This window comes from Pararge aegeria, chromosome 8 (assembly GCF_905163445.1).
Source record: "Pararge aegeria chromosome 8, ilParAegt1.1, whole genome shotgun sequence".
Taxonomy (NCBI): domain Eukaryota; kingdom Metazoa; phylum Arthropoda; class Insecta; order Lepidoptera; family Nymphalidae; genus Pararge; species Pararge aegeria.
This window is the reverse complement of record NC_053187.1, coordinates 10,390,313-10,416,661: the sequence shown is the minus strand read 5'-3', so window position 1 is coordinate 10,416,661 and position 26,349 is coordinate 10,390,313. Positions and strand designations below refer to the sequence as shown.

Genomic DNA, 26,349 nt, shown 5'->3' with positions numbered 1-26,349 from the left:
ACCAGAAATATCAGCTACCACTATACCAAATTTTATTTGAATCCGTTCAGTAGTTTTCACGTGATGCCCGGACAGACAGACAGGCAGACTGTTTTGGACTCAGTATCGATTATAGAGCATCCCCGGTCAAAATTTTCTAAATATATTAAATGTACAGAAATCTTCTAGTTACAGTTTTATTATAAGTATAGATGTCTATGACGAATTAAAAAAAAATAATGCTTATTAATTACTTTTATTAAAGTTAGGCAATAGTTATACAAATAAACAAAAGTCCCTCGCGGCTTTTTCCGGGTAGTCTATTGTTGTCGCGGATTGTTTTTTAGAACTTTTAAAGAGGACCAATTACGTCATACTCACTACAAACGACGTTTTGGCATAACGTCAAAATTATATGCAGTAAAAGGGAAAGCCTTTTGTTTTAAACACTTGAGACAATAAATTATTTACATATAATTTTTAATATTATAACAAAAAATAGTTATAATAGTATCAAAAAAATGTTTGTTGATATAAAGATTTAATATTTTTTTTTAATATAAGAAACTTTTTATTACTTAAATATATATATAAAAGTAATATATATACTGTCGCTGACTTTTTTCAATCAAATCAAATCAAATGTTTTAAAATGCAACTATAAAGAAATGGCTTTATAAATAAATTGAAAGGGAAAGTAAATACAAAATCCAGTCAATGAACTTTATTTGAACTAAGGATCACATCAATAACAAAAAATAAAAATAATGTACGAAAATATGGCAGTGAATGACAGATTGTATCGCCGACATTTTAGGATGGATGCTGCGTCACAATCTAATCACAGTTAATATTGACTTATCCCAATAACGTCTCTACCATTTAATATATCAATGAGTAATCTACAAAAATATTTCTATTTATGTAGTCAGTTGCTCATTGACGCTAGCTCAGTCAATTGGTTCCTATCGCCTGACGGCAGGTACTCTGGGGATAGAGTCACCTTCCGCGTGGAATCCGGTCTCATCAGCAATATAGTTAATAGTTTCAATTTTGTCGACATCGTTTTTGTAAGAGTAGGATCCCTTGACGACGAGCACCAAGCGGGGCTTGTTATCTTCGTCCAAAACTTCCTTCAGCTCACCAACCTCGTAACGGGTGGTTCCGTCCGCAGTTTCTACACTACAAAAACATTACATTATTATAAAAATATTATCGAAACTATTATTGGACAAATTGAACATTAAAGGTATATATTATGTACGACATAATACAAGTCATACATGTTACGTGGGTCACTGGAATCATATTATTATCTTTATTTAAAACCCTGAACTATTTATTATTATTATTCACGTATAAATTAATTATTTAAAGGCCATTTATTATTATACTTTTTAGATAACATTAAGTAGCTGTATTTTGATTCTTATAAAAAGAAAACTGACGATTTTATGCCAATAATTGGCTCTACCTTTTATTATAAAGTATAAACAATGCTATTATGTACGTTGATTATCTTAATTAATATCCATTAACCAATCTTTTAAAATTAGAATACAACGTTCGTTGATTTTAAGTTTTAAACTAATCACTACTATTTTTTGTAAGTGTAATTGTCCGTTTCGTGTTAAATGGACAATTATATAAGAGAATTGTTTATATCAGGTTCCAAGTAAAAGCTACTTACTTAAGAGAATATGAACCATCTGGATTTTGGTTGAGTTCCGAACGAACGATCTTAATTGGCTCCTTTTCAACTGGCACGGCAGCAGCGATGGCCACAAGGGCAAGAGCAAGAATGATCTGATGAAACACAGAAAAAAATAAATTAATATTAAACTATATTATTAAACGATTAATATTTACTAAATATCCCAAGCAACGTACCGATTTCATTGTTAATGAATTAGGTATAATATCGTGGATCACAAATGAGCGACTGATGCTCCCAGTTCTGTGAACATAATCTTTTATACATTTCTCCGATCCTCAAACGACTGCCAAGAGGTAGCTACGACTTTCCGGCTCGCGAGACATAGTCGAGAATGTGGGAGTATGGTGACGTTTGCTATGTAGCAATATGTACCTACATCACGCACTCACGCATCTACCCATTTGAAGGATTCATTCACGGTTGTTGACATAATAATTTGTCACTAAATATGAAATGCCTACCTACTTCAACAGATGCATAAGTATTAGGCCAAGGTACGTCACTGCCGTGTAACTTTTTTTGTTTAAACTTCAATTTCAAAATAAAGTTTAATCAGAGATTTTTAAACAACCTTGTTCAATGTTTGAATAAGCGCCGCGCCGTTTCCTAACTGAGCTAGGCAATCTAAAAGTGAAGTAAATCTTAGAAAATGGTGATGTGCTGATCTAGCGTTCATTATGTACGACTGCGTATCATGAAGTCCTTGATTCGATTCCAGGGTCAGGCCTGAAATTGTTTTTTATTGGTAAGTAGGCACTATTATCAGCAGCGTGTGAGATTGACCGTTTAAAGCCTGCCATCCCGTTTTGGGGCTTATCTGGTGCTGCAGATGTTCAGGCATACTCAGTTATAACGTCCGGGCATTTTTCTTGTATGTGTGTTCCCGCGAGTAGCATACGAGGAGACTGCGGGAATATAAGGGAAAACGGGCTGCAACGTCTTCTGTGCTACTATTACGGTCTACTACGAGCAACCCGTCTGCACAAGGTAGTAATTATGGACTAGCCCTACCATTGGGAGAGGTCTTTAGTGGACAGCAGTGGACTGTTATAGGCTATCTATGATGATGATGGAGATGAATCTTTGGGTAGATATTAATTTTTTGTTTAATAAATTTTTTACTACATTTCTATTATAACATTTATTATATGTGACCATTTAAATTGACGTTTTTACATTAGCATAACATTCACATAAAATGTTATCCACACTGACTTTTTATCATTCCTATTAAGCATCTAAATAGTAATTCTAAAATGATTTGGATGCTCAGAAATACGAGTAGGTAAGTAGGTACGTAGGATACATAAAGAATTCGTTAATTGAACAAGAGTAGTAAAGGTCAAACAGCCAAAAAAATAGCTTAAACCATGTAAGATATAATTACCATTAATAACAAAGGTATACCTACGAACCTCCATGCATAATAAGAATTTGATACGTTAGAAAAACTTGTCCCGCCATCCATCGTCGCTATGCAAGACGCAAATAAAAGTGATGTGCTCTTAACCTTTCCAGAGGTCGGACCTGAACTTTGTTTCGTGAAATTATAATTCAAGGCCGACATGTTTTTTTTTACCGACGTGTGTAAGTATTAAGTTTTTAACTTTATAGTAAAACAAGATAACTAATAATTTTGTATTTTTTTTTTATTACAGCTGTTCCACGCGGCTTTAGCCGCGTTAGCATTCAGTCGTTACGAAATGCCGCGTAGTAAACTCATCTAGAGATATTTTAATTGTACGTTGTCTCTTAAACTATTTGTCTAATTTAAAGGGCAAAGTTTATCGACATAATATCTTGATATTCAAATGACTATTTTTTGTAAAGCATACAATTTTAATTGTATCCCATAGTGATTTTAAAACACCTTTTTTTATTTTTTTCAACATAAAATTAGTTATTGTAGCTTTTCTGTGAAAACTGGCTAAAAGGTCTTTTTATATCGACTAAAGACCAATATTTTTGTATTTATGTGTGACTTTCCATTTTTCGACGTAAAGGTTTATGTGGTTCAAATTAATCACCCACGACTAAAACAAACTTATAAAGCGCACTATCTTTTTTCCTTTACAAGTAAGCGCTTGACTGCAATCCCATCTAATGATATATCATAATGCAATCTAAGATGGTAAAGGGCTAACTTGACACTATGACAAATAAATAAACACAGTAGGTACTCCTAATGAGTTGTCCGCGGAATCGTGCCGGAACTCTAAATCGCTTGGTCACACATCTTTATTGGTTGGGTGGTAACTAGGTAGGGCCGCCTCCCACCAGACCAAACAAAAGAGAATTAAAAGAAATGTTAAATTCCTAAATAGCCTCCGGTGGAGATGAAACTCGGGACCTCCTACTTATAAGACCAAACACTCACCATTGTGCAAGGGATGTCGACAAAACCTATTATTGTGACCTAAATATCATATTATATAGTTATGTCACAATAACCGCTTTAAGTTCTAATCGGTCAATGAAAACACGAGAAGTTGCCTAAGGAAAACCTAAGGATTTATGACATTCTTATTAATATATTAATCCACCAACAAAACAATTTCTTCAAAAGATTCCATTCATGTAACTTTCGCTTTTAATTATAATTTCGTTTAGAAGTTACTTAAAAGTAAAAATCTGGCTTCCTTACGTTGCTTTTCGCACAACTCGAAATGGATTGATTAATATTTTTTATATAACATTTTATTTTGAAAATAGTATTTGTATAAACATTCATCCCTTATTTCTCGTACTATTAAGTCAAAGTCAAAGTCAAAGTCAAAAATATCTTTATTCAAGTGGGCCCATAGGTGGCACTTTTGATGCGTACATAAGAATTACACGGTAGTGAGATGATGGCAATAACCACATTCGTAAACTTAAAATAAAAGCTACGAGGGTTCCAAACGCGTCCTGGTCTAAGAAGAAGCCCACAACAAACTTAGCCGGGTGTTTTTTTTGTTATCACCATCTCACAATGTCATTTTAAATTATTAGAAGAGCAACCTGGTTAAAGCAATAATTTACACCCAAGCTTTTTTATCGATTACGTAGTCCTTTATACTTTAATAGGACTTTTCTATAAGATTACGTTTATTACAAACTTTGAACTTTTTAAGAGACATCTCCAAGATGTCAATTGGTAGTTTATTGTAGAATTGTATGCAATTTCCTTTAATCGAATTATGAATTAATATATTAATTTCGAATTAATATATATATTAATATCAGTCATAGAGATGCGTGGTACAGTTAATTGCATAAATTTACAGTTTCTTATATAAAAAGTTGGCCCATGCCCAGCTCATTTAAGAATTAATTTTAATTTAATATTAGGGTCACTTTATTTATGTATCAACTTCTTGCGCGTACTACTTCTATAAGTACTTTTATTATTAATAGGCTATTTTAGACTATTTTTAATCGTTAAATTGGACGAAACAAACAGAGGCGGCAAGTAGTAGGCACTATCCCGGACGAGGTCGGTTACAAAAAGTTTTAACCGACTTCGTAGTTTAACTTATCAAAAACTCACTATACAATATTCCCCGACCCTCCTAGTCGGATTCTTTCTAAAACATGTTTAGGTAATTTATTTTCTCCATTACTTTATGATTATTAATTAGATGTGCCCTGCTGCTTCGCCTGCGTAAATTACGGAACGCATCGTACCTACTGCTTGATAGTTTACACCTAGGTGTAAATAGGATGATAAAAATAATATAAATAAATACCTACTCAATAAATCAGGTACCAAATCTAAAGTTTTTCAACCGTTCTGATATTTCCAAATATATTAGTTATATTAATTAACTACATTAAACATACCTACATAGTATTTCAACATATTTAAACATACGACTGAGGTGAGGATGAATATTATATCTGTTCTTGCTCTTGGAGCTTTAATCACCCATTTTGTATCCTATTAGTTGACCCGGAATATCAGATACCACTATACCAAATTGTATTTAAATCCGTTCAGTAGTTTTCACGTGATGCCCAGACAGACAGACAGACAAATATTAAATAAAAATCTGTTTTGGACTCAGTATCGATTATATTATATATCCCCCGGTCAACATTTTCAAAATATACACATGTACAGAAATCTTCCAGTTACAGTTTTATTATAAGTATAAATAGAAATAACTGTCGGACTAGCAGATGAACCGCCTGATGGTTGGGCAACACTTCACAGGGTATGCAAGGAACGAACGCGTCCTGCAACGTACCGCCCTATAAGGGAAACTTATAGAGTAAGTTATCTGTTAGGGATATGGCATTTATATTAGACCCAACCCCTATTGCTTCTACGCGGCATCGTACCGGAAGGCTAAATCGCTTGACGGTACCTAAACACTTTGTTAGTTTTTTTTATTATTATTCCGTGGGGAAATGCGTTTACGCAAAGTACCTACTCTTTCGAAAACCGCGACAAAATAATAAGTGTTAGGAACTCCTGGCATGCCGCACTACCCACTAACTCTGCGGGTACTGCCCTACTTTTGCTTTTATAATTTATTTCTACATATTTTTACCTTTTTTTTTTATCTATGAATTAATCGTATTTTTTGTAAGGGGTGGTGACTAGCCCCCAATCATGTCAAAATGAGGACTAGAATAGGTAAGTGTAACCTATATCGAAAAAAGAAGGGACCTCGAACCGTGGGATTGTAGGTTACTTATAAAGAGTGTGGATAAAATTATTAATGATATGAAATTCCGGTTTTATTAACTCACACAATAGGTATCTAAGTGGGGACATAATGAATATTTAAATGTATTTCTAAAGTCGCGCCAAAATACTATGATAATATACATTTTTAATACCTTCATAAATGATGCATTAAAATTAAAAGAATGGAAACGATAAACAAAAATCAGGTTTGCACTTTAACGATCTCTGGCGCATCTGGCTAGATCTCCGGCAGGGAGCAATTTTGGCATTCTATAATTATTGCTAAACTGGCTCTGGGCCCCAAGTCTGCTACGAATATTACGATTATTGAAGGCCGATTGGCGCAGTGGGCAGCGACCCTACTTCTAAGCCCAAGGGTTCGATTCCACAACTGGAAAATGTTTGTGCGATGAACGTGTATGTTTTTCAGTGTCTGGGTGTTTATATAAGTATTTATGTAAATGAATAGTAGTTCATAAAAGTATTTATCAGTCATCTTAGTACCATAGCACAAGCTACGCTTACTTTGGGGCTAGATGGCAATGTAGATCAATATCATCATAGTATTTACTAATGAAAAATAAATAAAATAAAAAAACGTTTACTTTTAAAGTTCCTGCCTATGTGTAGCAAATCTTTAAAGATGGTAGTTTACTATCAGCGGTTCATGCTTTTATTACAATAATGGGATTTAACTTACGGTGTCGGTGTGAAAAGTAAACTCACCCTTAAAGCCTCGGTACCAGCGGAAATTGTATCTGTAGGAAAAAAAATGTTTATAATCGTTAGGGGCATCTATAAATATATTATTAAGCGGAAGAGTTAGTTTGGTTGAACACTCTAACCTCAGGAACTAGGTTTTGAGGGATCAAAACTCTTTTGTTTTAAGGTGCTTTCTAGAACATCAACTTACACTAAGATACGTTATACTGCGTGTATAGCACACAAAGCAACATATACGATTAAATCTATTTAGTTCTTCACCGTGCAAAAATATTTTAATATGTTATAATATTATATTTGACCATATATCTGAAGAAATGGTTATCCGCTGTAATCGATGAAGTAGAATCTTCTGCACGGAAAAATTAACCAGTTACCTCTAAATATTCCCCTTGTTATTTATTAAAGTCTTGAAAAATAAATACTATATAGTAATTACTGAATATTATTGTTATCTTTTAATTCATTTAGGCAGCTTTGAAATTTGCCAACGTATCACTTTAGATCGCTTTTTAGTTCACAACTTTCTGTAATTCAATCCGATCATGTCACGCTCTTTTAATCTTAATATATAATATAATATTAAAAAACAGTAACTGTAATCGTTTTTATATTGACCTTGAAGTATCTAATATTAAGTAAATAACGTAGGTTTCATTATCATTATCAACCACTTATCGGGCCACTAAAGGGAACGGGTCTTTATTTACTGTATAGGCTAACAAGATTATGAAGTTTAGGCCTTAGTCCAACGTGAAAAGACGCAAAGTGCGAATCGGTAAACTTTAGACGCCTTGAGAATGTTATGGCGAACTCTAAGCCTTGCAGGTTTTCTTCCGATGTTTTCATTCACCGTTAAAGCAAGCAATAATTTAATTGCTTAATTTAAAAACGCACATAACTCCGAAAAATTAGTGCCGCATGTCGGGAATCGAACTCGGTCCCCTAGAAATGAAGTCCAAGCCTTATTACTAGGCTATCAACGCAATAGACATACCTTAAAAAAATATTTTGCTTAAGTAGGTAGTAAGAGATTTTTGCTTTAAGTAGGTAATAAGAGAACATAACTAATTAAGATGCTATTCGCCACTTTATGGAACAAAATTATTATTGCTAAAAAAGGATTTGACATTTAATAACATTTGAATATATTATTCTGAAACATTACTTGGGGTTAAAGTCCTTGCATTATGTTCAAAGAGCACGAGGGGAATTTTTTATTAGGTGCTTGATAAAAACTAAGTTTATAAGGTTGTTTTTCTAATATTTCAGCCGTCACTTTGAACAGACTAAGGCCATGATTCTTTAATATATGATAATCGTAGCAATGGCACATTTACCTACGTAAAAAACCTACGTGCGTAAAATTTGTCACTCGCAAAAAATGTTTTACAGTTCATGCAGGATGCCTTTGGAACTTTGAAAAAAAAGGTCCACAATTAAAAAATATGGTTTTATTTTAAAATCTACTTACAACACTTCTTTTGTTATTTAAAGTTTCATTTGTTTTACTTCAAATGAGATCACATTAAGAACAGATTTTGCGAGTAAAGGCTATTTGTGAAAAATGGTATATTAGGGAACTTTTCATGTAACCGAAAAAGTGAAAATTAATAGTAAAATAACAATTAATTAAATTAGAAAATGGTGATTAATATCGCGTATTTCCTCCACGTGCTCTTATTAAAGTTTCTACCAGTCTAGCCATACTGAGAATGATGTTATCGTTGGTCTCCTGGGATAGTCTCCGCCATTCCTCAACTACGGCGATTCACAGTTCACCCACGTTGGCCGGAGCTGGAATTCTGGACTTAACTTTTCTTTTCAGCAAGTCCCATACGTGCTCTATTGGGTTCATATCCAGTGATCTCGCCGGCCACTCCATAACAGTGGTATTCATATCAAGATAAGCTTGAGTTACCCGAGCGGTATGCGGCCGAGCATTATCCTGCATAAAAACAAAATCGTCACCGATAGGGCAAACGGTACGAGATTTTCTTCTAAAACTTCTCTGATATAGCGGTCTGCAGTCAGACTCCCTCTGTCAATCACTACCAAGTCTGTGCGAGCTCCCAAACAAATGCCCGCCCAAACCATTATTGACCCACAACCGTATGATACTGTAATTTTGAAAATTTGTCAGAATGTATTGTTCTCCTTTGCGCCTGTATATTCTTTGCCTGTCGTCAATTTGATTTAAGAAAATTCTGCATTCATCACTAAAATACCACACAATACCTTACTCCATTGGTCCGCATTCCAAAGTCGATGTTCCTGAGCAAAAGTTAACCTGTTTCTACGATGATTTACCTCGAGCCTTGGAGCCTTGGCGGGCACAAATAAACCCAAACCAGCTTCTTCGAACCTTCTTCGTACCGTACGCTCACTTACGGTTACACCCCGCACTGCTTCTAACTCATGTCGGGCTTGGACGGCCGACAAACGGGGGTACCTACGTACACGAAGCCGAATGAAACGATCATCCCTACTCGAAGTGCGTCTTTTTCTGCCTTGTCCTGCACTTCTCACATAAGTACCGGTCTCCCTGAACCGTTGGATACTGCAATGGATCGTTAAAACTGGTCGACGAAGATCTCTGGATATCACTGTAGGTTTGACCATTTCTTCGCATTTCGAGTGCCCTGGCAATCTCCCTTGGGGCTAAGTAAGGCATATTAAAAAAAACTAACATAAAATAGTATTTCAATGAAATTTTAAATCAAACTCAGAAGGAAGAAAAACTCGAAGTTCGCTCCAGATAAGGTGTATTTGAATAAAATTAAAACAATTGCATAAAATGTGAAGTTTAGTTGTTTTCTTAATTTGAAATTTTTTCTTTTGAAATTAAATGACGTATAAATCAGCCAGCAACCTTATATGATACTTATATCAACCCTTTTTTTTGTGTTCCGCTAAATATGCCGGTGTGAGTAGTTTTCTGACCGCATTTTTAAAAATAATTCCTGTCTATAAATTTAGACTAAAGTTCCACTATCTCGCCTCCTTGTCATAATAGTTTTTTTTTATATATAGTATGTTTCTCCTTCTTGCCCTTATCCAACGCTAAGTGGGATCGCCATAACACGTTTTCTCCTTCCACTCACTTTTATTAGCCGACATCTCACTGTCCACTTATTTTGCACGCATATTACCCTCTTTCGCACACTCCATCCATTTCTTCTTGTCTTATTAATTAATGTCTGTCTAATGAACAGATCTATCTCAACATTCGCATTGCGGCCTTTACTCTTCTTACTTTATATTTTCCTTTTAAAAGTATTTATTTTAAATATGAATTGTATAATACATACCTATCGTTGTTATTTTTTTATCATCCGCCACAGTTCTATATAATATACATTAATATGTACATATGTACTTTTTGATGACATTTACACAAATCTCATTTTCTTTTTGTAGTTCCTATCATCCTCTTTAACACTCCCAATGCCTGGGGGTCTCTGGTAGTATAAAGATAACTGTTACCCGCTCAACACCTATTATTTCCTTGCATAAGAACACTTTCAATTCTTTTCTTTGGTAATAAATAGATAAATAAACTATGAAACTTTCATCTCTTAGCAAGCCCCTCTTCAAAATTGCCTACGGCATCTCGGACTATAGTAGAAATCACATTTTAAATATTTTTTAATGTACGCGACATCGCCAAGGTCAAGGCCAGTTACATGTTTCTACTTGATTTGGAAGCAACTATTTAGAAAGAAATTACTAACGATATTTTGAATAATTCATGAGATTCTAAAAAGACTACACGGTCTTAAATGTATGGATAATTGATAGGCCAGATTTACCTACCTATCATCTATTTAATGTCTTAAAGCAAAAAAAAAAATTTTATCCACTTTTAAAATTATTATCCAATTTGTCAATCTAATAGGCCCGCCAAACCACATGAGTTCAGCGTGTGGGGCCACGCTGTAATTTCGTCTATTTCCCAACATCGGAACCTTAATAGGATGATGATCTCTACCGACGGTTGGCGGCAAATATGGTTTGTGTACAAGAACCACGTCATTATTGACACTATAAAAATGAGTAGGTATATAATCAATCATCAAAACCCTATAACAGTTCACTGCTAACAGATCAAAGGCGAGAGGAGAACGGGATGGTTAGCCCTCGCTGGGTAGACATTTTGGTGACCACAGAATATGGCACAGGACACCCGTGGAAAGAGGAGGGGTAATACGACGATATTCGAAACAAAAGTCGAAGTTATAAATAAAACACTTTATTACAATACTTATTTCCTTAGACATTAAAAAACCAGACAACGTGATAGATTACCAAAATTATCACCATGTAAGACGCATTACATGATCAGTCTTCCTTTTCGACGATTTGATAAAACCTAGGAACTGAAGCTCTGCCACCGCCCGTGTGAATCGTACCCTGTTAAAACCAGATTTTATTATTTTCCATATTTATTTATAAAACTAAATCTATCTTTACATGTTTAAATTATGCGAGAAATAAGTACCGGATATAATAACTAATGCTAGAAAAAGCTTAAAATACCATAACTTTATAAATATTTACATCTCCAACCGTCCATCTATAACCGCCAGGAAAACAAACAGTTCTCACGGGATTTGTAAAAAACCGTTTTTTTAAACAGTGCACGGGTCTGCTCGCATTGTGGGAGGAGAAGGATTTAGGCGGTAGTCCTACACCAGCGTGTAGGACTACGGCCCTTCTCCTTCTTTTCTAAATCCTTCTCCCAGTGCGGATTGGTGGACTACACATGCCTTCGAAAACATTATGGGGAACTCTCAGGCATGCAGGTTTGTTTCCTCACAATGTTTTCCTTCACCGTTGTAGCAAGTGATACCTATTTTAATTAATTTAAAACGCACATAACTGAGAAAAGCTGGGATTCGTACTCGGCCCCCGAAAGTGAAGCCAAAATCCTAACCACAGGGCTAGCACTGCTTCCAATTTTGCATATATATTTTAAATTATGTTAAAATCAGTAGAGATGTAAGATACATTTAATATTTTGTAAGTATTGCTCTTTAGACAGAATAAACGAAACTATCGAGAAGTAATGTCGTCTTGTTTCTATAAACACCCAACCTTACACAGTATCCACCGAAATAACACTTCACAGGCTTTAGCTTGACGAACATTGTGTACTATCTCTGATACTTATCTGTGAAACCGAAAAACTAATACTTTTTGAGTAAACCACTGCCATAGTTTTTACTGAAAGAAATCAGATACAGCCCTTATGTCACATGCAAAATTAAAATCATGTGACTCCTGTCACTGATTAGGTGCGCGTTGCGAAGCGTAGGTACTATGCGCGTGTCGGTCTTTTATCTTCAACAGGGTTGCCATAAATAAACACTAGAATGGTTTTGAATTCGTTTGTATGGAAAAAATATATGATTCTTTTGATTTAATATTTTTACAAGGTGATTCCATATGAAATATAACTATGCATCCTTCAATATTATTTCATAATTCGGTTACACGTTGTATAAGTATGAATGACTCATAGGTGCCTGTGATAGGCCTACATGAATAAAGAGTATTTGACTTGACTGACTTGACTATCTTGAAGAGACGATGAAAAATACACTCACTGAATGCCGGCATCTTGGTAACGTTCGTCGTCCTCTTCATCAGGGCGCAAGACTGCGGCGAAGGCCTGCAGCCAGTCGTATAGGTTGATGTGCTTCCCGCACTCGCGGTGCAACTTGTACGCGATGCTCACGTCGGGCAACCACTCCGATATGCTCTCCGGCGACGGTAGATGGCAGCACGAGCACTGGCAATGCGATGATAATTAATGGACAGGCGGACTTTTTAGCAGTTCAGGAGTTAGCAGTAGTAGAGCTTTCTGTAAGAGAGCACGTCACGAGAAGTACTCCCGCTAAATATTTTGAAGGCCGATTGTCGCGTTGAGCAGTGACCCTGCTTTCTGAGTCCGAGGCCGTGTGGGTTTGATTCGGACAACTGGAAAATGTTTGTGCGAACATGATTTTTTTTCAGTTTCTGGTTGTTTATCTGTATATCACAAAGTTTTTATGTATATTATTCTTAAAAAGAAGAAAAATCATTTTTGAGATGATATCGGTCTATGTTTGGCGACAAGTAGGTAGTATACAAGAACCACAATCTGTTTACCTTACCTTTACCTTAGACATCAAGTAGAAATCAATCAACCAACAGCCTATAACTTGCCACTGCTGGACTACAAAGCTGGACAGACAGGTTGCCGCTCGCAGTAGACAGTAGGTAATAAATAATTAATAATTAATAATAAATAAATATACTACGACAATACACACATCGCCATCTAGCCCCAAAGTAAGCGTGTTATGGGTACTAAGATGCCTGATGAATATTTTTATGAATTATATACATAAATACTATAAATATAAACACCCAGACACTAAAAAACATTCATGCTCATCACACAAACATTTTCCAGTAGTGGGGAATCGAACCCACGGCCTTGGGCTCAGAAAGCAGGATCGATGCAAATTGCCCCAATCGGCCGTCAAAATATAATATATTACAACAATACACACATCGCCAATTAGCCCCAAAGTAAGCGTAGCCTGTGTTATAGGTACTAAGATAAATTAAGTTTTTTTCTTTTTAAGAATAATATACATATATACTTTGTAGATGTACATGGTAGTAGCACTTCGCACGCTGCCGCCCATTTTCAGTTATATATAGATAGGAGCCGTTTCGTACGATACCCGTATAAGGAGGAACTACCTACTAAACCGTAGTGCCGCTAAGCGATTTAGCGTTCCGGTACGTTGTCGCCTAGAAACTGACCAGGTGTATTATTTTATTATTATTATTAAACTCTTAGTTTTATACCACAACATTAAAATATACAAAATATAATAAAAACAGGAACATATAGAAAGAAGTGGAATACAAAAGGCGGCCTTATCGCTTAATCTATGGATCGGTGTATGGATTTATTCCTGAGAGGTTAGCCCACTACCATCTTAACATCATCATCGCTAACCAACAGGTGGTTTTGCTGTCAATTACTAACTTGTAGAGGAATTAAAAAAACAACTGTATTCTAATCTCCTCATCAACAGCCCTTGTGCGTCCACTGCTGGCCATAGGCCTCTTTCAAGCAGCTCCAACTTTTCCTATTTTGGGCTTTCCTCTTAGCACCCCCTGCCCCACCATCCCCTCGACCGCTACCAGAGTCTGAAGAAGTGGGGCCGCCGGGAACTAGGGGCCTATTTTTTGTTGTGCTACTCGTCAGGATAATGCCCTAATCCTGCTGATGATGCATTATTATTGATAGTTGATGATGATTATTCTGCACATCGTCCACGGTACCAATAAATACCTGTAAATAGTGCACAGGGTTATTCAAAGCCAGGTGCAAAGCGCCGCGCGGGGAGCCAACAATTTGCTTCTTGACGCTGGACAAGTCGCTAAAGAACAGGATCTCGTGGAAGGTCTGCGTGCGAGGCGGCCGCAGACCCTTGGCGAACATCTCCTCCAGGTAACTCACAAATCTGGATCGCACCATCTCAAATTCCGATTGGATTTTTTCTACCCTCGTCGCCTTTAGTAATTTCTGGAATGTTGGACGTAGGAGGCGTTACTTTATGGACGTCCATGATAAAATAAATAAATAATAAATAAATATACTACGACAATACATACATCGCCATGTAGCCCCAAAGTAAGCTTAGCTTGTGATATGGGTACTAAGATATGAATGAATATTTTTATGAATAACATACATAAAGTGACTGGGTGTTTATATTTACCTAACATATAAACACCCAGACACTGAAAAACATTCAAGTTCATCACACAAACATTTTCCAGTTGTGGGAATCGAACCCACGGCCTTGGACTCAGAAAGCAGGGTGGCTGCCCACTGCGCCAATCGGCAATCAAGATTTCATCAACCGCTTAAAACAGTTCATTGCTGAACTAAAGATCTCTCCTAACGTCTCTGACTTATTGGTGATCGCAGTAGAAAGTAGTAGTAGCACAGAGGACATTGCTGCGCGTTTTCCGTTTCATTTCCTTGGTCACCTCGTATGATGCCCGCGGAAAGAGGGGTGGTAATAAAAACTGTATTCTCATCTGCCAATATTCATTTTCTGACTCTAACAACCTCCCTGGCGCAGAGGTGAGCGAGGTTTTAAGTGGGAGGTCTCGGGTTCGATTCCCGGCAGGGGGAATTTATGAACATGTATGAAAATATAAAATTTTCCTAAATTATTATATGTATTTAAAAAAAAATTACATTTCCTCCAAACGTAGGTAAAAACAGAAAATTTGGAAAATACAAAAGTGCACGCCTCATAATCTCATTTTTTTCACAATAAAATTGAAATTTTTTTTACTGAAACTTTTGATGCTTATTACAAATTTTTTTTTTCATATTAATTATTATTCATTTTTTGTAAACAAGACACGGGAATGTCATAATGATTGCACATTGAAAGTTACAATTAATATTAGCTAGAATAATTACATGGAAATTTAACGACAGTGAATTGAACGCTCATATTAACTAAGAAATTATGTCGTGTGTTACTTTAGATAATTAAAAAAAAATTATTCCGATACGATCATTTTTTCGACCAATTATTTATGCCACATACACCCGTCCATACACGGACGTCCAGAAAAGATTATGTTTAATGTTATTATTTACTATGTTAAACAAAAAAATTGTTATTGAAATGTATTTTATGTGCCTGACAAATTATTTGACTTGATATTAGTGTACTCAAATTAACCTGTAAGTGCAATATAAATAACAAAAAATCAATTTCAGTTTCGAGAAAACTGCTTTTTTTGAAATGTCGAGAGTAGAGCACAACCTCAACGCTTCGCTTATGAGGCGTGCAACACTGTAAAAACTGTAAACCTAAATTTAAGTAGTTCTAGTAAATAAATAAATAATTTAATCTCCTTTCTGATTTACCTCCTTCAGTTTATACCTATTGCCAGGTATAATATCAGTTTCTAAATCATTTTCACGCTCATGATTTGCATAAGCTAATACAGGAGCTTCGTTATGGGCGTTTTCTATCTGCCTCAAGAAAGTTAGAAAATGTATGCTGATTGATTTGGCGAAATCTTGGCCGAGATCATTGTTTACAGCTATACTGTTCATATTAGTTTTTGATGGTGTAGAACGTAAAGGCTTCACTGGCGATACTATTTGTAGTACCGAGTTTATTTCTTTTAGAGCATTCTTTATACTGTCCGCCATTTTGACTTGCGATTGAAAGTTTAATAACTGCATGCATTCCTTAAATGGTTGAGTATTTGTTACGTGTTCTATCGAGCATTTGGCATATATTTCTCTTACCTAAAACCCATAAAAAAATATATATAGTAGGTTAGTTTGAAAGTAAGGATGTTTCCTTACAACGACGGAAAGAGATAAAGCCCATTCATTATCTTTGGTCGATAACTCAATCGATGCACTGTTTGCGGGGAATCCCCGCTGTTGAATTGTATGTGTATGGCAACATGTCCTACAGTGCAATATACTAGACAATATACATAAAATAGGTAATTCATTTAAAAGAAATTGTATACAATTTTACAGTCTCCGAAAAAGTTCAAAGTTTGTATTAAACGTAAGCTTATAGAAAAGTCCTATTATAGTATTAAGGACTACGTCAACGATAAAAAAATCTTGGGTGTAAATTATTGCTCTAACCAGGCCTCTTTAATAGTTTTTAAATGACAATGTGAGATGGTAATAACAAAAAAAAATAACAACCGGCTAAGTTTGTTGTGGGCTTCTTCTTAGACCAGGGCCTTACCGACAAAGTTGCGTCGCCAAGCCTGAAGGCACGACGGCTTAAGGCTTAATCGCTTGACGCATAGATTAGGACTTTGAGATTAAATATAGCAGCAATTTCCCACAACAGGGTTACCCGCTACCACTTTACACCCGAAATTAATCGAATAAGAAGTTAGAAGGCAAAGAAAGAGTTGCAAAAGAATAGCATTGCCAAATTCCCTCTGTAATCTGAAGATTTTATTATTTATTCGGTTCACAGATAAGTCTCTGACAGAGACGGTACCTATAGCCTCTGAAGCATTATTTCGGTTTTCATTTCACGTCGTATATATACCCAGTGGCGTGCATAGTGCGAGGGTATGCAGATGATAAAAAATTAAGAAAATGTCCAGTACGAATTATAAATACTTAAGGGTAGGCTTTTTAAACCTCTTACAATGCCTATCTTTAGGATTTTTTAAAACTCTTACTGAAGATTATCTTCATTTTATATCATCTGCATACCTGTGCCAGTGGCGTGCATAAAAGGTTATGCACCGGGTATGCAGATGATATAAAATGAAGAAAATCTCCAATACGAATTATTAAAAACTTAAGTATAGGCGTTGTAAGAGTTAAAAAAAAACCTACCCTTAAGTATTTATAACTCGTACTGGTGATTTTCTTCATTGCATAACCTGTGTATACCCTCTATATACCTCTGTATATACCAATATATCATGATGATCTATTCGAATTCTTTTTACATAATTTTATCATCAACAGCTTTTAACAGACCACTGGAGCACTAATAAGTCTCATGCAACGGGAGGGTTTGCCCATAATCAAACGCTGGTAGATGGTAGTAGTAGCACAGAGCACGCTTCTGCTCGTTCTCCGTGGCATTCCCTTAATCGCCTAGTAAGACACCCGCAGGAAAAGGACCGATGGTAACAAATCTGTATTCTGATCTGCCGTGTCTGGATAAGACCATGTGCCGTGTGACATCACCACAGGGCACATCGTCTTATATATATGTAGTATGTACATAATTTATACCTAACATAATTTATAATAACTATTACTTTACATCCAAAATATACCTACATATATATAATAACCAATAATGCCCACCATCCCACATTGCAGTAGCTTGGTGGGTCTGTGCTCTAAAACCGTCAGTCCTGTAATAGACGAAGCGTGTGCCCAGAAGTGGCATGTTATTCTCTGCAGATGATGATGATACAGTTATAATATACTTACAGTTTTACCGAGTAGATTTTTGGGTAAATCCTTAACAAGTGCCGAAAGCAATCGTACGCATAAATAGAAGCTATACAAATAGTCGTGTAGTTTATGCATTTCCTTGCACAAAACTTCTCTGAAAAAGTTATCGTCTTCGAACAGACCGATTTTCGTTTCGCATTCTTGTATCTCTAAAAATGGCCTAAACGATAACAGTTGCCTTATATGTTCTAAGTCAACTGACGTTAGTTTAGATATGGTCTCCTCAATTTTGTCCGGACTACAGCACAGTGCTTTAATATTGTCACCGTAATAGTGTTCCATCATACAATACTGAAACAACGAAAACACATGAATGAAAATTCGAAGAATGTAAGTAGGATAAAAAATCAGGTAGACTTTTCTTGACGGGTATTGTGTGGAAACTTAATAAAATCATAGCAATCTAGCCCCAAAGTAAGCGTAGCTTGTGTTATGGGTACTAAGATAGCTGACGAATATGAATATAATAGACGCAAAAAAAAATATTACTTATCTATATAATTGAGTATTATGTAAGTTTATAATAGCATAAATATATATCATAAACATCTATTATAGTATATATAAATTTAAATCGGTATTTCTGTAGTTAATATGTAAATGTAGTATGCATGTTCATGTAAGTTTATTTTATTTTATGTAACATCCTTTATGCACCACCCACTTTCCACTTTTTTTTCGGCTTCGCAAAAGGATTTTAAAAGTATTTTACACGACAAAAATTAGTTAAATTTGCTCTCGATTCGTTTTGTCTTATCTGTCATCTGCAATTGCATTTTAAATTGACACTTCAGTGTGATACTTAGAAAACGGTTGATCGGCTACCGAGCAATAGTAAATGCAAGTACCAAGCAATCGATATTATAAAAACCCCAAGATCTTTTGGATGAAGTTTTTTTGTTTATTCCAAAGAAAACCTTATCTGCACAGCTAGCATGTGCAGGAGACAATTATATCCCCGGGGAAAGGATATAATCTATCATCTCCCACAGCTTTATTATATTAATGTCCAAATAATATATATGTAAAATATATACTACAACAATACACACATCGCCATCTAGCCCCAAAGTAAGCGTAGCTTGTGTTATGGGTACTAAGGTGACTGATGAATATTTTAATGAATAACATACATAAATACTTTTAATATACATATAAACACCCAGACACACATCCTCGGCCGTCTGATTGACTGTGTATTTATAAACGGGGGTGAACTTCTCTCCTCCATGTTCCGGTGATTTAGCAGGTGGGCACGTTAATAATATCCCTTGTCAGGGGATATAATCGGGGGATATAATTTTATCTCCCGCCCGTGCTAGCCCTGCTGCTGGTAAGTGATGATGCAGTTTAAAATGGCTACGGACTGACTTGTTTGGGGTATATATTATACCCATATCCCTAACCAGTTTCTACGCGACAACGTACCGGAAAGATAATCATTTAGCGGCACGTCATTGTCCGTAGCGTGGTAAGTAGCCACGGCAGACCAGACCATGGAAAATGAAGAAATTACAAATTCCCAACTAGCTCCTGCAGGGCTAGCACGGGCAGGAGATAAATTAATATTCCCCGATTATACCCCATAACAAGGGATATAATTAACGTGCCCCACCGCCCGGGAACATGGAATAGTAAAGGTTTACCTTCGTTTATTATTACACATATATTATTTGGATGTTATTTCGACTGGTGCACCGGTGCTCTAAGATTTGATAAAGCTGTGGGAGAAGATACATTTCTATCCTTTCCCTGGGATATAATTGCCTCCTGCCCCTGCTAGCCGTGCTGCTGAGGATCGAATCCTTCTTAAAACCACAGCACTCACTGCTGTGCCAGGGAGGTCGTCAAAACATTCCCTCGCTAGAATATTGAACCGGACGGACCGTAAGGTTCTGCCCTTTATGTTGATGATAATCGATGAACACATTCAAAACTATTTATGTAATTATTGTTAAGTTATAAGGACGTAGTGTTTGTATTATATTTGTTATTTATCAATAACTTACCCATAGAGTATACAAACACTACGTCAGACCATGTCGCCGCCTGACCGCGAAAGCCCGTGACCTTTGGTCCCTACTAAAAATCAGCGTTGCAGTATTCCTTGGCAGTTACTGCCATGGTGTTGCGGCACAGAGCTCAGTAGGTGACCCGTTGACCACAACGAAGCAATATACTCCTAATTTATCGTATTTTTTTTTATTTTTCTCTGTTCTCTTGTTGTATGTTGTAATTTATTAATTGTGGTTAATAAATATTTTATTATTATTATTATTATCTCTTAGTTTCTCGTAGGCGCTACAAAGATCTGGGGCCTTACTGCCGTCGCTTAAAGCAATATTATTTTAATATTTTATGCTGTTTTGTTTTAGAATTATAATCTTTATATTTAGATTGTTATGGATGACACTAATATTGCTCCTAGCGACGGTGTGCCGTGTGCTGTTTAGGCTTCCGTTTTTGCATATTGGATAGAAGCAGGCGTTACTTTGTGGAACTCGATGATATATAATGAAAATTAAGCTTTATTTGCTATACTCCTCGAAAAGAAGGAGAATCTGTATGGTTTCATTTCAAAATTCTCCAATCTTTATACTCCACACCAAACAGATCCTTGGCAATGTACCGTAACGAACATTGGTGAGGTTACATACTTAATTTTCATAATATTATTATAATTCCGTTTCGCACCTTCTTTTATTAAAATACAAGTCAAGCGCTAGTCTATAAGTTTTTACAAAAAAAAATAAGAAGAAAAGGTTGTATGGACACATCTTTTGTTGCTAGATATGCCCATCACAAAAACACACACTGTATGAGGATGTTTTAACTTGTAAAGTATGTACATTAAATTGTTACCTTGATACTCTGAACAAGACCTGTAACAGAGAAATCGTAGAATAGAAACACATCCGTTAACAGTTCAAAAGCTCTGCCGCACAAATGGAATGGGCTTGTATGAGTAAGAAATATATTCTCTAATACCTGCAAATGAATAAAACAGCAAAATAAAAAAAACATAAGTATATAAAGCATTGTTACAGAAATATAGAACTGTAAATAGTTTATAGAAAATAGGCGTGCGCTTTCTTATTGTTCCGTAATTGGCTATCGAGATAGATTTCTATACCAGCAGGGCAAGCAGAGGCAGGAGACAAAAATTATATCCCCCGATTATATCCCCTGAAAAGGGATATAATTAACGTGTCCACCTGCTAGAGCACGCGAACCTAGAATAGGAGAAATTTACCCCCGTTAATAATTACACTTATATTGTTTGGATATTTTTTCCACTTTTGTATCAGCACTTTGAGAGTTGATAAAGCTGTGGGAGAAGATAATGTTAATCCTTTATAATTTTTAAAAAGATAATTATCTCCTGCCATGCTAGCCATGCTGAGTATCTATTCGATCACATGGATGTTAAATACGCTTTGTGTGGAGTCAAAAGAATGCCACCTAGTGACAATACTGTATTTTCCAGTATTGTTGACTAGATGGTTGAGTCTTTATATTCCATATAAATACGAGTATCACACCAAGTACTTTTTATATTAACTCTTTAATTAATTTTTTTTATATTATACTTTATAGTTACTATAAGTCCTTTTTATGTCTGGTTAATATTTTCATTATAAGTACTTTTTATGTGTGGTATCTAAAGAAAATGGCATTTTTGTGATTTTTTATGTGTCAAAAACTAACAATTTTAAAACTACCAAAATAAAAAAAAAAACAAAATCCCAGCAGGCCTACTTTATAAGAACTTACGTCAAGTATGTGTTTGTAGTGACTCTACTACCGGTTCAGCGGAACGCGGCTTAAGAAGTTTTCACTTAAAAAATCTCAATTTGATTCGATAAAATTTACTCACTTGGTTCATATACACGTGTGACGGATGTGAGTGAAACACTTTGATCAGCAGTTTCGACGAGACATGGTACGGGAAGGACTTGTGTAGCGCCGACACTGATGTTGCAACTCCAAATATTAGTACTATCGGTAGGGAAGTGATATAGGAACTGCAACAAATTAAATGAAAAACTTATAAAAACAATCAGATTTCCCATTCCCTATGCCCATTTCCCATCTCCAAAGGTAAGTTATATGGAATACCCAAATTTCCTTAAGAACTGTTCATACGTTAAAGAGTAACAGAAGTAGATAATCAGTGTGCAGATTGGCACTGCTATAAGGTGTTCTTGAAAAGTTCATTTTACAGAAAAAAACCTATAAACTGAGTTTTTTTGCTGAGAAAAGTTAGCTTTCTTTTAATAAAAAAATATCTTTAGAAAGTAAATTAATTAGAAAGTAAATTTAGAATAATTCCAAAAATACTAATAATCGTATTGCAAAGGAAATCACGAGTTGTAATACAATTATGTAATAAAAGGCAAATTATGGTAATAGTAAATTACCATGCTATTTTTTGGAGACGGCGGCGCGGCGATATTTAAAAGCATTAGCAGCCATATTTTGTGGGTTTCCGTAATTGCTCTATAATATAGAATAAGTAATTTCTTGAACTATTTTACCTTGCACCTATACTATAGCACGCATCCTGGAGATGACAAGATATTTTTTATCCCAGTAAAGCAACGGGGTATCCTTCCAAAGGGATTTACTATCATCACCTTATTATGTATGGAAGGCTTCCCAATTTTGATAAGTCATAGCTTACATCCTTGAGATAATATAGGATTACTATGTCAGGAAAACTTATGGTTCCCACAGGATTTTTATAGAACTGAAAAATATGCTTTTAGATTAAGTGACAGCTAGTTATTATTATGAAATGTGACATAGTAAAAACGCATGATCTATGACTAAAAAGTTATTTCATGCGGGAACAATTAACACCAATTTCATAACCCAATACCAATTTTTTTAGGCATTTGTGAATTGAATGAAAAATGAATAACTATAATGTTTACCTTACAATCATTACAAAGTCTTGTAATATATTACAACTAAAACTCTCAAAGTCTGGCATTATTACTACTAATGTTTTCTTTGGTGCTGCATGCTTCAACTTCTTTGGTGATGTACTGACATATTTAGACTGATACCAATTATGTAGGGCTCTCATGGTGCATTGACTTTTCTTTAATCTGATTGTTTGTTCTGTCATACTATCATCAGCTGAATCGTCCTGGACAGAAAACATTTTATTCTTTTATAATTTCTTTAAAATTAGGAAAAATTGGTATAGTATGTATGTAGTAGTGACCCCAAGGGGACAATCTTATACAATAATCACTAAGTAAACTTAATTAGCAGGTCTAAAAACAGTGGAAACAGCAACAGAAATAGCAATACTGCCTCCTCTTCCTTCTCATTAACAGATTTCATTGCCTATAAGTGGTCAGTTATTTTCTTACCCCTCTTATAATCTAAACAACCTTTTTAGGGTAAAGTATGTTTAAGAATATAAACAAATTAAACAAAACATAAGAATATACATAACAAATATGTCTTTTCATTTTATTTCTGTAGACAATTACATGCACAATAAAATAATTTGCAATACAAGACAGTTAAGAAAAATGAGATATTACATATTTAACAATCCGATGCAAAATTTACTAAAGCCAAACACTATAAGTTCTAATAAGGTATTTATACTTACCAAATAATCCTGACCATGTATCAACTGTGAGACAGCACTTTCCACAAGATGTTTAACTGTTGAAGCATCTTGTGAACTTATCATAGCCACATGTGGTGTAACATCCTCTCTAAAAAGTATAATGAATAATTCAAAATAAGATTAGCAATTATCAATAACATGGAATAAGGAGGCATGATCATTATCGTCAACATGTCAACCAAAGGACAAGCACTGCTGAACATAAGAATCCATGGAATGCTAAGAAGTTTATCACTTATTTTACTATCATGATGATAATCATTCTTTTCAGAGTTGTGGCCTGGTGAAGATAATTCACTGTATCATAGACCTACCTGATTTTATGTATTAAAGCAAGAAATTGATTTGCATGATCAGGCTGATTGACTCCGGTTAATAGTGTTGCGCTTGGTATGATCCCTTCTATTGAATCATACTGATGATCTTGATCAAATGACTTGACATAACTTACTATGTCATTTAATAGAACACTGTATGTTTTCTCGTGAAGCTCCTGCAATAGATGTTTCATATGATGAGTAATTATAAAATAGATGTTACAGAAAATTTTGGGAGTTCACATTTTCTACATTGGTTCCAGTCAGAAACAATTCAATTAAGTGATATGCGATTCTTTAAAAAATAAGAATGTAGAGGTACCTCTACATTCTTATTTTTTAAAGATCTATTATATAAATATCTTCCATCTTATATCTACTATTATACATTGCATTATCTAGTCCAAAACAAAAACATCACAAATGAACAGGCAAGGTCTGGCAGTCAAATCCACATTTTTAAGATATGCTAACCACTTGATCAACAAGGTATTTACACAACACATTGCTGTGTTACAGCACACAGTAAAGGAGTGAAATAAACTTGTCATCACTTATACTGCAGTCCAGAAATAAAAGTTTTTTATTTTTAAATATATCAACTGATGTGGGTGGTCAAAGAAGACAGAAAATATGATATTCGTACATATTTAAATAAGAGAATGCTTTAGCTATAAGTCTTTAGCATACCAATGTTTGTGTAAATATTAATTTAAATAAGTTTTGGCCAATTTTTACGAGGAGATGGTCATTCTGTTATAAATTACTAGATTTTTTCCTTCACTTTTTCTGTTTTTGATGAAAGGTTATAAATTCCACTGGAATTGTCTGTTTTCCAAGGCTAAGAAGGGTGTAATCTATCTCCTTACTAAATTATGTAGTCTGTTCAGTGGTATGATAAAGCAACAGGCACATAGTAAATTTCAAAATCTATCACAAAGCTGAGAGATATCCTAATACACCCATATCTGACCACAAATTGAACAACAAACACAGCTTAGCTTGAAAAAATTCAATGAATAAACTTACTAAAATAGCAGATCAATATGTTTTACAGTGCAACAGATTTTATCCAGAAAAGATTGTGATAAAATAGAAGCTATACAACTGCTTCTATTTTATTGATAAGAAAAGGCAAAAGGATTAAAATTACTGGAAAAATGGAAGAAACAATGTTTTATAAAAATGTTTATTTTGTTACCTTTAATTGTATTTCAATTGCATTCCAGTTGTATTTATATGTAACATACCATGGTTCCTTATTAAATAATGAATCAAAAAGTGGTTGCTTTGATTTCTTTTTCAAATGTTTTGCTCTCTTAAAGCCATTTGAGAACAAAAAGACACCCTGTAACACATAAAATAATTTTGAAAGACTTAAGGAAATAATACACACTACAGAAGTATTAGTAGTATTCTGGGGCAGAATTTTTCACAGAATTCAGTTAATTGCTGCAATATTCCATGCAATCTGGTTTATACACTAGTGCTTGTCAAAGTCAAATATTCTTTAAACAAATAGGACTACAAAGAACTTTTAATGTGCACTGGTTTGATAATGTTGATAGCTACATTCGCAAACTTAAAAATGAAGCTCCAAGGGGTTCCAATCACATACAGCCCAGAACAAACTTAGCTGGGTGTTCTTTATGCTATCATCAACTCTCATTGTTACTAATACCTATTTTCTATATATATTTATGTATTTTAAATGGTTGTGTACAACCAAATTAGCATTGTTTACAATAGATTTCGATATACCTAACCTGTAAACAAATCTCTGCGGACCTTGGAAAGCGCGCTTTTCAGGTCCGCGGTTTTATAAGGCTCGTGGAAAATGTAAATACCCGGTGTATTTCGGAGAAATCATAATTACCTTAGAAACTGAGACTGTGGATTCCATATTATTATCTTGATATTTCGATTTCATGTGATTTGTGTTATTACAAAGGGCTTAATTAACTGAAAGATCAAGGGGTATAGGCTCAGTGAACTAACGATAGCTCAATAGTAAATAAATAACTTATTAAAATCGTTGGGTTTATGTACCTATTGGAGTATGCACCTTTATGTATTCCAAGTACGAAGGTGGCGTTAATTTATAATTATATCATTATAATCAAGATGCATAAAAAATTACCGAAGAAAGACCGACCGGACAAAACTTAGTTTTTTTTTCAAATTTTAAAATATCTTTTGACATATTTTTACACATGATGGTCG

At 34.9% G+C, this 26,349-nt stretch overlaps 2 protein-coding genes across 3 annotated transcripts; both read right to left on the bottom strand.

The window, feature by feature from the left end:
- Positions 1-944: 944 nt before the first annotated feature.
- On the bottom strand, positions 945-1,914 carry LOC120625931 (larval cuticle protein 1-like). The gene is made up of 3 exons (XM_039893203.1): positions 1,870-1,914; positions 1,670-1,785; positions 945-1,161 (listed from the first exon to the last, which is right to left on the bottom strand). Exons 1-3 carry the CDS (start codon positions 1,876-1,878, stop codon positions 945-947), a joined length of 342 nt encoding a protein of 113 aa, XP_039749137.1. The 5' UTR covers positions 1,879-1,914.
- Positions 1,915-11,326: 9,412 nt separating this feature from the next.
- Positions 11,327-26,349, bottom strand: LOC120625853 (origin recognition complex subunit 3). Of its 2 annotated transcripts, XM_039893095.1 has the most exons (14): positions 26,238-26,349; positions 26,176-26,191; positions 26,003-26,088; positions 25,328-25,474; positions 24,124-24,302; positions 23,789-23,897; positions 23,094-23,311; positions 22,034-22,181; positions 21,019-21,144; positions 18,133-18,447; positions 16,057-16,446; positions 14,452-14,685; positions 12,704-12,888; positions 11,327-11,507 (listed from the first exon to the last, which is right to left on the bottom strand). In XM_039893095.1, exons 3-14 carry the CDS (start codon positions 26,054-26,056, stop codon positions 11,411-11,413), a joined length of 2,202 nt encoding a protein of 733 aa, XP_039749029.1. In that variant the 5' UTR covers positions 26,057-26,088; positions 26,176-26,191; positions 26,238-26,349; the 3' UTR covers positions 11,327-11,410. The 2 variants fall into 2 exon arrangements, with proteins under 2 accessions (XP_039749029.1, XP_039749028.1); XM_039893094.1 differs by lacking the exon at positions 26,176-26,191 and having other exon boundaries at positions 26,192-26,349.

Coding starts and splice junctions, on each gene's coding strand:
- LOC120625931 (XM_039893203.1), bottom strand. Junction 1,162..1,669: donor GATGGTTCATATTCTCTTAA/GTAAGTAGCTTT, acceptor ATGTTTTTGTAG/TGTAGAAACTGCGGACGGAA.
- LOC120625853 (XM_039893094.1), bottom strand. CDS start 26,056: ATGAAATCGAAATATCAAGATAATAATATGGAATCCACAGTCTCAGTT. Junction 16,447..18,132: donor AAAATCTACTCGGTAAAACT/GTAAGTATATTA, acceptor TATGGGTTTTAG/GTAAGAGAAATATATGCCAA. Junction 14,686..16,056: donor ATAGGTATAAACTGAAGGAG/GTAAATCAGAAA, acceptor CCAACATTCCAG/AAATTACTAAAGGCGACGAG.